At 39.5% G+C, this 12,500-nt stretch overlaps 1 protein-coding gene across 4 annotated transcripts in view; it reads left to right on the forward strand.

Annotated features, from left to right (window-relative positions):
- The window catches only part of LOC138011649 (uncharacterized), a 26,671-nt gene that overhangs the window by 11,681 nt on the left and 2,490 nt on the right, over positions 1 to 12,500 (forward strand). For all 4 annotated transcript variants that reach the window (XM_068858763.1, XM_068858764.1, XM_068858761.1 and 1 more), the window contains 6 exons: positions 2,442 to 2,571; positions 3,456 to 3,610; positions 4,621 to 4,952; positions 5,560 to 5,591; positions 10,600 to 10,628; positions 12,033 to 12,129. In XM_068858763.1, coding sequence (XP_068714864.1) covers positions 2,442 to 2,571; positions 3,456 to 3,610; positions 4,621 to 4,952; positions 5,560 to 5,591; positions 10,600 to 10,628; positions 12,033 to 12,129 — 775 coding nt within the window. The remainder of the gene's footprint in view (positions 1 to 2,441; positions 2,572 to 3,455; positions 3,611 to 4,620; positions 4,953 to 5,559; positions 5,592 to 10,599; positions 10,629 to 12,032; positions 12,130 to 12,500) is intronic.

Genomic DNA, 12,500 nt, shown 5'->3' on the forward strand with positions numbered 1-12,500 from the left:
CAGGAATAAATATTTACAAAACTGGCTTGAAACCCAGAATAGGTCATCAACAACTTCAAGAGAGAAATGTACACAAAAGGAAGTTAAAAATAATTATCAATTTGAAAACTACCTGACATTAATTACAATGATTAAGCCAGCACAAAGAATTAGCCTGACAAGGTTTAGATTAGGATGTCATGCATTATGTTATGAATACAAACTAGCAAGTAGAGGAGCATTAATCCCAGTAGAAGAGCAAACGTGTTTAGTATTCAAAGAAAATTGCATAGAAAATGAACAGCATTTCTGGATGTATTGTCGGGATTTTACCCTTAAGACGTGAGCTGCACTCACATATTGCAAACGCTGACACTCGTTACACCAATAGGCCATTTCCGAGATCATGTCTGCCTCATCTTCAACGCGAGTTTAAGTGCGAAGTTTTTGTTATGAAAATTAGTTTTCATTCATATGTAAAGTAGAACCAATTACCATTACAAAAGCTTCGCACTTAGACTCGCTTTGAACAGGAGGCAGACTTGAACTCGGAAATGGCCTATTTAAGTAATAACGAGAAGACGAAATATTTACTTACAGCAGAAAACAGGGTTACATCTAAAATAATAGGTAAAAATATCTGTTTAATGTTTCAAAAAAGAAAAGAGAATCTTAATTCACAAATGTAATAAGCGCTATGAATTTTCTAATTACTTGTATACGGATATGGTAAATGTTATTTTGTATTTTTATTAGTTAATGTTCAAACATTTATTGTAACTAGACCAATACCTCCCTTGGAGAGTAGAGAGAGTTTCAATCAAAAAGGACGGAGACAATCCAGTAAACCAATCAAAACTCGAAGTAATTATACGTAGCCGATACAAAGCGCGTGGCCCGGTTGTTCAAAAGCCGATTAACGCTAATCCCAGATTAAAAATTAACCAAGGAGTTTATTTCTCTTCTCCCAAATGCTGTTCAACGCTGATATTCGGCAAAACTTTACATTTGAAGAAGTCAATCTTGAAAAACAAAAATAAGTAAAAGAAACTTTCACCAAAAAGTTGAAAACATGGATCAAAAGTTTACGCTAATCCTGGATTAACTTAATCGGCTTTCAAACAACCGGACCCTGATTGGTTGAAAAAGTTGTGCGAGAACTTTTAACCAATCAGTGAGTGAAGTAATGCAAAACCAAAGTAATTCGCTAATTACTTTCGACTCTCAATTGAAAACCGCTCTAAGACGCAGTAAAGAATACTATTACTATTACCAGAAACCCATAAGGGTTGAAACGTGTAACGGCCCCTTGTGTGCTGGCAAACAAGCTATTTGGAACAACAAGAGCGAGGGGTTTCCAAATATGGTACTTAGCACTGAAACATTCAACCAATCAGTTCGCACTGAATATTCGGAAGCTGTGAACGCGCGTTACACGTTTCACCCTTATGGGTTTCTGCTATTACTCATTCGTTCATCCACTAACTCAGTCAGTCAGTATCTAGTGGCCGCCTTTTTCAAGCGTAGCACTGACAACAGAGAGTGTACTAAGAGGTGACGCTATGGGACTTTCTAATCATCGACAAGCGACTTTGAATGTACCGAAAAAACTGCGACAGTCAAAACGAAAAGCACTGAAAAAGACAACGCTAATTTTGACCTCACGGAAAAGAGCCTAGAAGAGGTAATGACCATTGCGCTAATATCGGGAAGGTTACCGAGAAAATGTGTAGCAACGAAGACATTTGAAACGCCGGAGAAACGACGTTTGTCCGTCGTGGGGTGTTATAGGCAGAGAAAGTGTGTAACAACATTCCAGGAATAAAATTCGTATGAACGGTATGGTTATTTGGAGAGAATATTGACATTTTCCCATCTGGTCCTGGCGTGCTCCACGTGACCTCAAACGTCGCGTTGTCAGGACAACAACAGTAACGAAATGTACACAAATGTAAATCGCACGTGCGGAATGTGCCCGACCATCGTTTTTGTTCATTAAAGGGGCTAGGTCACGCAATTTTAGGCAATTGCAGCACCTTTTTTCAAATTTATATCAGTCTATATCAAGATGTCATTTACAAAGCTGGAAAATCATTCTCAAGTTATGTGGGCATGATTTTGCAAATGAAAGACTCTTGCTCTGCCAATTTGATGTTTAGAGCTCATAATTAACAAAATTAAACAAAATTACCTGAAATAGCGTGACCTAGCCCCTTTAAGCTGATTGTTTCACCACTTATGTCCAGGATTGAAATTGCTAGCAAAATCTTATCGCAAAAATCGCAAGAATAGCAAATTAATAACGAAGAGAACGAAACAAAAGGCAAAGGCACCCTAAGAAAGCCGCAAATGTAGCAAATATCGCAAAATTTGCATCATATCATCATCATCATCATCACTCTATGATATTTATTCGGGAATTTACATATTCTTACATAACTGCTATTTTTTTGTTTCACCAGTGGAATGGAAACATGACCCCGTCATTCTTTGGCTACATTATGAAACTAGAGATTAACTGTAGCAGTGGTCCAGGCAAGAAAGGAGGAACACAGTTCTGCGTTGTGTTTAAAACAAAGGGCAATCGCACATGTAAATATGAAAGATCCTTTAAATCATCAAGCTTGATAATTTGAATGTTACTTATTATTTATGTTGGTATCGGAGGTAGGGTCTTGGAGGAGACAGCTAACCATAGAGAAGATGATTATTTTGGTTGCCCACAGAAGGGTGGGAGGGGTACTTGGTTCAGTGAGCAGCTGTTATAATGGTTCGGGGAATTGCCCTAGAAGACAAGAGACCGAAACAGGCATACACTAGGCACAATGAATATAATAAATATAGGATATGTAATATTCTATTTATTATAAAAACACCAATGAAATACTAAATCATTTCACGAAAGGGATCGAAAAGCGCGATTTTTATACGTAACCATAGCAACAGTGATATCTTCACGTGTGAAGATATCTGGTTGGTTATCTGGTTGTTTTTAATTAAAACCCGCAAATTTTGCTATTTCACCTATACACAGATACACATCGTCCGATTTTCCGGATTCCGGAATCCCCGAGGACTCCAGAAAATGTGAGGCTTTAGAATTCGGAATCCACAGATTTCGATGGAATCTCGGCTCCTTTTCAGCCGAACTCCGGAATCCACGACTCGGGATCCGGGATCAACTATTTAGGATCCGACGGCCACCTCGATTCCTTTACAAGGGCGATGCAATACTTAATCGACCGCTCATAGGGGCTTTTCTTGGCCAATCACGTAAAAGAGTAGAACGGAACAACTTTAAGAATCCCAACTGGCCGGGGGCAAACCAGTTGACTATTTACAAATGCAGTTGCACTGGGCTGCACGGCTTCCTCCAGAAACAAAGTGTGATATGTGACAAATGAAGCTACACAGTTCCTTGTCCCTGATTCTTCAATAGTATTTTTGTGTCCGATTTTTTGTTGTCACTTCAACAGGGTTCATTTCAGGATCCACGCAGGCTCCGACGAAATCTATTGCTACAAAAAGTACTCTAACCCGAAATGTAACCAGAGAAAATCAGTCGTCCTCCATAGCGATGACGTCCGTGACAACACAAAGACGAACTGTTGCGGTAACATCCTCAGGACAGGTTGGTTGGCTAAATTTATTTCTTCTGTGTGTATAGGCCTGTGACGGGAAGGGAGGAGAGGGGGGGGGGGTGGTGGTGGGGAGTGGTGGAATAAGAAATACGGGAGAACTTCAGGATCCACTTACATTTCTCTTATCATTCGAATCTGGACATGATTTCCATTCAGGTTGTCGACACTTCAGTCAAACCGACCGGTTGCTAAAGTATTTGAGCATCGTACTTTCGTTCTTGCGAGTTCACAACACTCAGGGCTTTAAAAATAACTGAGGAGAAAGCGCTGCCTTTGTAATTTCATTAGGACATAGTCAGACTTTCAAGTCTTCTCTGATAACGAATATAACTCGTGGGTATCGCCGGTCTCACTGTGGGACGTTAAAGAATCTACATAATGCTGTTCGTGAAGAATCCCCGGAGACCCACGGCGTTGGTGGTCTACCTCTCGGAGAATTGTAAATTTCCATGAAACCGATCTTGTATGTGCGGTAGTGTATAAATCCAGTAACACTACCACCATTACCGTTCTTTTCAGTGCATTGGCTCCCTCCATCATCTTCAACAAGGCATGATAAGGGAGCGGAGAGGGCGAATATTGTGGTGCAAGGGATTGAAAGAGATGGGAAATGGAACAATAGGTGGAGCTGGGATCAATAGAGCGGTTTTCCATTGAGTCTCGAAAGTAATTGGCGAATTGCTTTGGTTTTGCATTATTTCACTCAGTGATTGGCTCAAAGTTCTCGCGATATTTTTTCAACCAATCAGAAGTGAAACCAAAACCAATCGTGGCTCGCGCGTGCACATTTTCCCGCGCTTTGTGTCGGCTGCGTGTAATTACATGTACTTCGAGTTTTTATTGGTTTACTGGATTGTCTCCGTCCTTTTTGATTGGCCAAAGTAATTACTTTGGTTTTGGTTTTACGACACTCAATTGGAACTCCCTCTATGGGCACTGAAATCATACAATTTTTGTCATGGATAAATGATTTGTATTAAGCGCTTGATTTGTAATCTAGGTTGCAACCTCTAAAAGGACCACAGGAAGGCAATTAAATTCATCAGAAATTACGTTTGCAGCGTCACCAGATACTAAAAGAGATACTTCGAAGTCTAAAGATTCGTCAGCGACAACAGCATCTCCGCGAACAGGACAAGTAACACAAAAGTCCACAACAACTGATTATTACATGGGAAGCGACAAGTTCAAGAAAAGGGAAAACAAAGTGAGAGGCAAAAAGGGAAAACAAGAGATGATAACGATCGCCGTTGTGGCTGGTGTGGCCGCAGTGTTCTGCTTACTTGTTCTGCTGCTTGTCTGGTTTATTATCAGACAACGAAAAACAAACAGGTAGTTTGTATGTAGGATAATTTTCCTCTAAAATTACTAGGCCGAGAAGCGAACTGAAGCTTTCCGGATCAACATGCAGAATTCAAAATGCCTCAGGAGAAAGGACTGCTTTGCTCATGAAAGGACACAGTTTCGAGCAAGAGGCCCTCTTTTTCTGGGAGGTTACTAAGGAAGTATATATTTCGCATCCCTTTATAACCTCGTTTAGCATTTGTTCGATGAAGGGGACTTTTGAGAATTCTATTAGATAATTGTAAGCATTCAAATATGATTGTGACGTGAACGAGTGCCATTTGTGCTATATGCGGTACTAGACTACGGAGTAAAGTCAAAGAAAAGTAACTTTTTTGGTTGAGTACCTATAGAGAGCACGTAACAGATAATTACGTATAGAGAGGCAAAGGGAGCCGGTCTACAGTCATCCTACTGAGGCAGAACAGGGAACCGTTTTATATGATGAATATTGGTAAAGTTGTGTAATATTTGACTTCGAAGTGCACGGTATCGGCGGTTTAAGAGGGAGACTGGATTCCAGTCCTTATAATATTTTGTTGTGAAAAATCAGGGTCATATTAATCTTTCAAAATGATCTCTTTTTTTTTCACAGATTACCAGCAAATAGTGTTACTGAAACAACAGGTAGTATGTTTTGGTATAACATGGAATGTCGTTATAATAATTTGACAAAATAAGCCTGTGAAAACCTAGGCTTGAACAAGGATGGAACCATTGAGGTCCCGAATCGAGCTCCATCAAGCCAGTAAGCTTAGCAGTCAACTGACTGGGAGCAGCCAGTCACTTGCGAATTCATATCAAACTCCGAAGATTATCGAGTGAGGGGATAAGTTTGCGGAAAGAAAGATTTATCATAGTTTCCCCAATCATATTGAAATTTAAAGTTTTCCAAACTATTCGGACTTAAATATCAGAGAAAACACTCTCACCCTCCTCTTTGAATACAATAACGCCTAATATATATACAAACGTGAAAACCTTGCGATAAGCTAGACATTTAACACATCGAAGAAGAACCAAATAAGCCTGTACTAATGTACATATTAAGTGCGGGCTATAGACGAAAGAAAAAATATCATCCTCGCATGCACTTATCTGGACAATTTAATTAAGCAATTGTCTCTTATAGACAACTGAAAAATTCAGGTAGGTCCAATGGAATTCCAACGCAGAGGTCATGGGATCGAATCTCGTCGGAGCAACTTGGAATTTTCGGGTGTCCATAAGTGACAATTGTTTCAATAGTCCAGATACGTGCGATGATAATTTCTCTTCAAGTAAAGCTATGATCCTTGCAGTTATGGACGCAATTTTAGCAATTGCGTAGAGAAGCCTGAAGAATTCAGGACTTCAACGGGGTTAACCCGTGACCTCGCGACACCGGTGCGACGCTCTAACCAACTGAGCTATGAAGCCACTGACGTTGGGAGCTGGTCATTTGTGGGTTCTTATTTTCCCGTGAGGAATGAATCAATGAATGAAATGATATATGAAATGAATCATATACTGAACAGTTGGTTAGATCGTCCCACCGGTACCGCTAGGTCACGGGTTCAAACTCCGTTGAAGTCCTGAATTTTTCAGGCTTCTCCGACGCAATTGCTAAAATTGCGTCCATCATAGCTTTACTTGATTTCATATCCGCAGTTCAGTATATGATCACATCTATTAACTATGATATGATTCATTTCATATATCATTTCCTTCATAATTTCTCTGTTCGTTTAAAACCAATAGTGTGTGTAAACAAATTATTGGACCTGTGGTGCGTCTCTCAAAGGAAGGTGTACAAACGAAAATATTCGAAAAAAAAGAAACTGTTCTGAAAAAAGGATTTCATTTTGTTTAGTTTGAAAGCGAAAATGTTAAAAAAGTATATTACTTTACTGTGAAAAAGAGAACGTAATTTGTATTCAAATGTCATAGAATCCGAGAGTGGAAAATCAAACTTCGTGAATGTTGGAGGGTCATTGGAGTGAAATGTTCATTCTTCAATTTTGAAGTTGCGAAAGAAGCCTGAATAAAACAGTCTAGGTTTGACCCCGATTTGAACCAATAGGCGACGTTCGATATATCAATATACACTTGGCTGCGAGGCTTTATGGATGGTTAAATTTGAATATTATTTTGTATAGAAATCTCCCCTGAGACTTGTGAGACAAACATGACGGAACTGAGCCTTGAAATTTGACCATATAGCCTCGTAGAAAGGCCTGAATATTGATATATCGAACTCTGCGTATTACTGGATTTGTTTCCAGGCTTCTTTTGCAATTGCATAAGTTGCGCAATTTACTTCGGTAAGCTCTTTAACATCAATCAACTCAACTCGGAGGTTGAAATTCTGGATACATAAAATGAACTCGCTCTTCTCCATGTCCCAGTTAATAGAGCAGACTGCAGTGTATAACGCGCATTTCACCGTCGCGGGTTCATATCCCGGCCGTTCGAGCCTGTATTTTTCAAGCTTCTTTGACAACTTCATAAGTTGCACATTTAAGTGCGATGTTTTTTCTAAGTTCAAAATTATGAATTATCATTATGTTCTCTATCAGGGGCAAAGTTTCTTTGCTAGCTTTCCAAATATAGCAACATTTAGATGGGAGTATACGAGGGTGACTGCGAGTCATACTCGCACGCGTACGCGTGTTACCTCCAGAGACAATACACATGCCACTCCCAACTAAATGCCGCTATAATAGTTTTATTACTAATTCGCCCATGACAACGCTCGAAACGTCAGCCTTTCAATCTCTTTGTGGTGGTCAAGTTACCTTATCAACACAGTTAATGATAATTTTAGGGAGTAACAGCAGAATACCCCACCACTTCAAATGCGTCACGGAGCGAAGTGACCACGCGGTACGTGGTCAGTTCGCTCAGTGACGTGGTATGTTTTAACCCTTGCTATAAGTGTCAATTGGCATTTTTGGCGGTGAAAGGGGTTAAAGGGACTTTACAAAAGTCGGTCCTCCAAGTTACGAGGGGACTTACTAAGACTTACTAACGAGGGGAGTTACTAAGCAGGGACTTAGCCAAAGCGACTACGCGGTGCACGAAAGAGTGCGTGGCAACGCAGCAAGGGAAGACAAGTAAATGTGAGCACGAAGGAACTTTGTCAACGGTTTTACAGTGCGACGCGCCTTACCGTGGCCACCTAACAAAGTTTTTTAAAACCTATACGCCAATCAGGGTGTGTGAATTTGATTGACAATCACCCCTCGATCCTTGCAAAGTTCGCACGTTTGTAAGTTGAACACCGTTGAATGGGTTGCTAAGCTGACGTATTTATGCGTAGCTGTCAAATGTAAAAGTTTGTTGGGTGGCCACGGTAAGGCGCGTTGCACTGTGATATCGGTGCTGAAACCTAATAACTATGCGTAAGATAAATACTACGAGAACTGAATGCTAGCCGTTTAAAGATCGGTGCTAACTTTCGGCTCCGCGTACCCCGTGGCAAACTTGTAGCCGCTTTTTTACCTGAATTATATTATTTCCATGTGCACGGAAATAATAGTTCACGCGGTGGGTATTCTGCTCCCCTCCCACCCAGCTCTAACGAAGTATATTGAAACACTCACCCCTAGTTGACTTCTTTGAATTCTAACGGCTGTGTAAAGATCTCGTTTAACGTCCAAACGAATGTCCGGGAAAGGCATTAGCATTACGTTTTTGTTACTGGCACGTGGGAATTTTAGATCAAGATTTGGCACGTGGAATCCGTGCATTAGCATTCTATTCTCGATCAACCTGTAGGCTTTGTACATTATGCTTTTACTTGGCCACTAAAATAATGCTCTTTCTTCCCCACTGAAATGGTTGGTCTCCCCCCAAAAAGTTACTAAAATGCTCAGTTAATGCTCATTACATATAGGCTGATGAGGCTGTCAGTGAAATTTGAATGTTATTAATTTCAACATTAACACAAATGAAGGCTCACTTTCACAAAAACGTATATGTACAACACAAATGCATATAGTATGATAAGTTAACAATATGTGGTATTTGATATTTAAGTGACGGAAAGTTAGCCTTTGTTGTTGTATTGCAACGTAAGTGATGTTTCAATGTAATCTTCTAAGGATTGTTCTTGTCGGTTTTGTCGTAAAACTTTCATTTCCTCTGAAAAAAAACATTTTGGGGGTGGGGTTGGGGGATAGAGGGGGGAGAATGCCACTAGTATGCTCGAAAAAAAATGCCAGCATAATGTACAAAAACCTATCAACCTGCCTCTGTACAGAACTAGAATAAATATATTATATTCGTCCAAATCGCTGGAAGTTCTTCAAAACAATCTGAATGCCAGTTTTTGTTACAGGGTCTTTATTAAGTCTTGAAATGATCAACACTGTGGTGATCGAGCGCTACTTTTAGCGGCAGCGAAAAAAAAAATGAGGCCTGCACAGAATTTGAACGCATGACCTCTGCATAGTTACTGTTACATTGTACTACGCTCTATCAATTGAGCTATCAAGCCAATAGACCATATTTGTATCCTCAGTATCGGACTGGAACTAGCTTGCAATGGAGGCTAATGTGGAGGAATATATTAAAAAGTATTTGCATTTGAAAAGATCCCCTCGCTGAAACCTCCATTGCAAGCTAGTTCCAGTCCAATTCTGAGAATACGAATATGGTCTATTGGGAGATGGTTACTTTCTAAGTTCCTCATAAACGTGGAGAGGATAGATGTATGTGAATATAACTATTACTAGGGTCCAAATTATATGAAGTTCTTCAAAACAATTTGATATCCAGATTTTATTAGAGAGTTTTCATTAAGTCTTGAAATGTTCATCCCAGTGATCAGCACTACTTTAGCAGCAGCGAAGAAAAATTGAGAAACTCGAGCCGGACGGCGGAGTTAGAACCAATGACCTTTGCTTACTGCTACAGCGCTCTAGCAATTGAAAATTCAAGCCAGTTTCAACAGGGTGTTTAATGAGTTCATCATAAACATGTTCAGGATAGATCTATATGAACAACAGGATCTGGAATAGTTTTATATTTGAACTGCGGTGAGATTTTATTGTTAAACAATTTCAGTTTTCATTGTTAAACAATTTGTTAAACATTGTTAAACAATTTCAACCTTGTCTTCGTTTGCAGAAAGCGGCGAGTTGCTTAAAGGAGATGCATTTCATTTTACCTAACTTGAGGGCCAAAGCCTTTGAATCTGCTACATTAGTCTATTTCTCAAAAATATTCACTTTGTGAGTCAAATTTCTGGTCAGGTTTTACAATTGGGATCGTTTGACACCTGATGATTGCATCGCTTCAAATTCGATGACTAAAACTTTACATCTGACTTTAACTCCATGCAATGATTGATGTATCACAAGCAACAATAACGAGAAAATGCGAGGAAATTCAATCATTTTTTCTTTTCTTAGATTTTGGTTGGATAACTTTTCCTACAACTTGTGTCGCAACGAAATTATTCGAAAGAAGTGCATACGCTTATAAATGCTCATAAAATCTCTACAAACGGCGAGCCTTTTAACAAATCTTAATAGTGCACTTGAGAAGGTTGTACAAGACGTTAGTTATCAGAAAAGTAATTTTGTTATCGTGAAACTTAGATCTAACCTTTATTATCTTTTCATCTAATTGTGCGCTTTTCTTTTCACAGTTATTGCCAATCCAACATTGAGCTCACAGGTCAGTGACAATTACGATTTTTTCAAATACAAGATCAGATAAAGCTGTAGTTAACCTTTTCTTTTGAATAGAGTAAAATAAGAGGGTGGTAGAGGGTATTTTCGTGAATCGTGAATTGCTTTTTTCGTTTTCCGTGAAATGCGAAACGTGATTTTGTCAGTTACCGTGAGCTGTGATTTTTGGGAATACTTATCCGTGAAATGAGAATCGGGTGTTAAATTCACCGTGAATTGTGATTTCGTTTCATGTTTTTGTGTTTATTTTATTTTATTTTGCGGGGGAGCTCTTAGGAACCCACAAAATTAAAACAGTACACTGTACATATAACTCGGCAGAGCAAGGTGCAACAATCGCAACTGGATTGCATGATTCACTGAAACTTGAGCCTTCGCTCGCTCAGTAGCCTTGTCATGTTGTGGTAGGAGTGATTAGGAAGATTAAAATGGCGCGCGACTGGTTTTGATGCATCTGTGTCGTTTTTTTCTACATCTCGTTGGTGTTCGCGAAATCGGTCCGCCAATCTTCTTCCTGTTTCGCCTATGTAGGTCTTCTTACATAGTGTGCAGGTTATGCAATAAATGACATTTGCGGTCAGTCGGTGATGCATGTAAAGTGGTCGGTGATTTAAACGGATCGATTCGGGTCATCAAATCTTAACCATGTTAGAAATAACAGGACAAGTTTTGCGTCGTTTGCGTGTACATTTGAAAGTTCCCGGTTGGTTGTCAAATTGAAATCCGCTCCTAACTAGAAAGTTACCTATATTTTTGCTGCGTTTTAATGAGATAAGTGGTGGCAGAGGAAATATATGTTTAGTTTCGGGATCATTGCGGAGAATTTTGAAGTTTTTGAGAATGACATTTTTGACTGCAAAGCTTTGTGGATGGTAGGCGAGGGTGAATGGAATTCTGTTGGTTTCTTCGTTCTTTGACGTTTTTAGTTCGGTTTCTCGAACGATTTCTTGGGCACGATGTTTCTCTGTGTTTGCCTGCTTTGTTATAAACTGCAGTTTTACCAGTTGATCATAGTCTGTGCTAAAGATTGATATTTCCACCTGCAGAATTTAAATGTAATATTTAACACTGAAAAAATTATTCTGTTTTCAACGTACATGTGAGATCTTCATTTTGTACGATTCATAGTTATTTGTTCTGCAAAAAAAAAATTCTTTGCAGTTAAATTTTACTGTTTACCCACATAATTTGTCGCTTTTTCCGTTGTAAATGGCCATTTTTTGACGACGGTTTTAAACTTTGGAGACACAAATTTTCGTTTGGAACACGTTTACCTTTATTATTCACATTCAATCGAAATATAAGAGTTTTAATTCAACTTAGTTCTTTGGTTTTAGGTTACATATTTCCTTGTAAATTGAATTTTAAGATACCGTACTTTTTTTCATAGGATATCTTGCCAATGCCAATGCCAATGACTGGGTTGAAGAAAAACCCAGCTTTTGATGATTCGGTTTTTGCTGAGCAAGACGAAGTTGAGCTTTGTGGTAAGTTCAGTGCGTTCACAAAGGCCTGTAGCTTTTGAATCTTTCTTATGTCCGATCGATCTCCTCAACTAGTTGATACCAACGTTTGGTGCTTCGATCTCAACTGGCACAGCAACGAGTGCTTGCAATATCACTGCTAGTCTAGAACAAGCATCGAATAGGAACTAATGCGAATGATTCCTTGTTGATAGAAATATGCCTCCTTTGTACCATCAGAGTATAAATGAGACTTTTCGGTTAGGGTCATAAGGAGGCTTAGCTCATTCGGTTAGTGCCCGGCCTTGTGAGCTGGAGGTCGCCAGTTCGATCGATCCCCGCTTCATTCCATCGACGCCTGTTTCGACTTTCCTCCGATCCGTGTAGCTGTAGCT

This window comes from Montipora foliosa, chromosome 7 (genome assembly GCF_036669935.1).
Source record: "Montipora foliosa isolate CH-2021 chromosome 7, ASM3666993v2, whole genome shotgun sequence".
In the NCBI taxonomy this organism is placed as follows: domain Eukaryota; kingdom Metazoa; phylum Cnidaria; class Anthozoa; order Scleractinia; family Acroporidae; genus Montipora; species Montipora foliosa.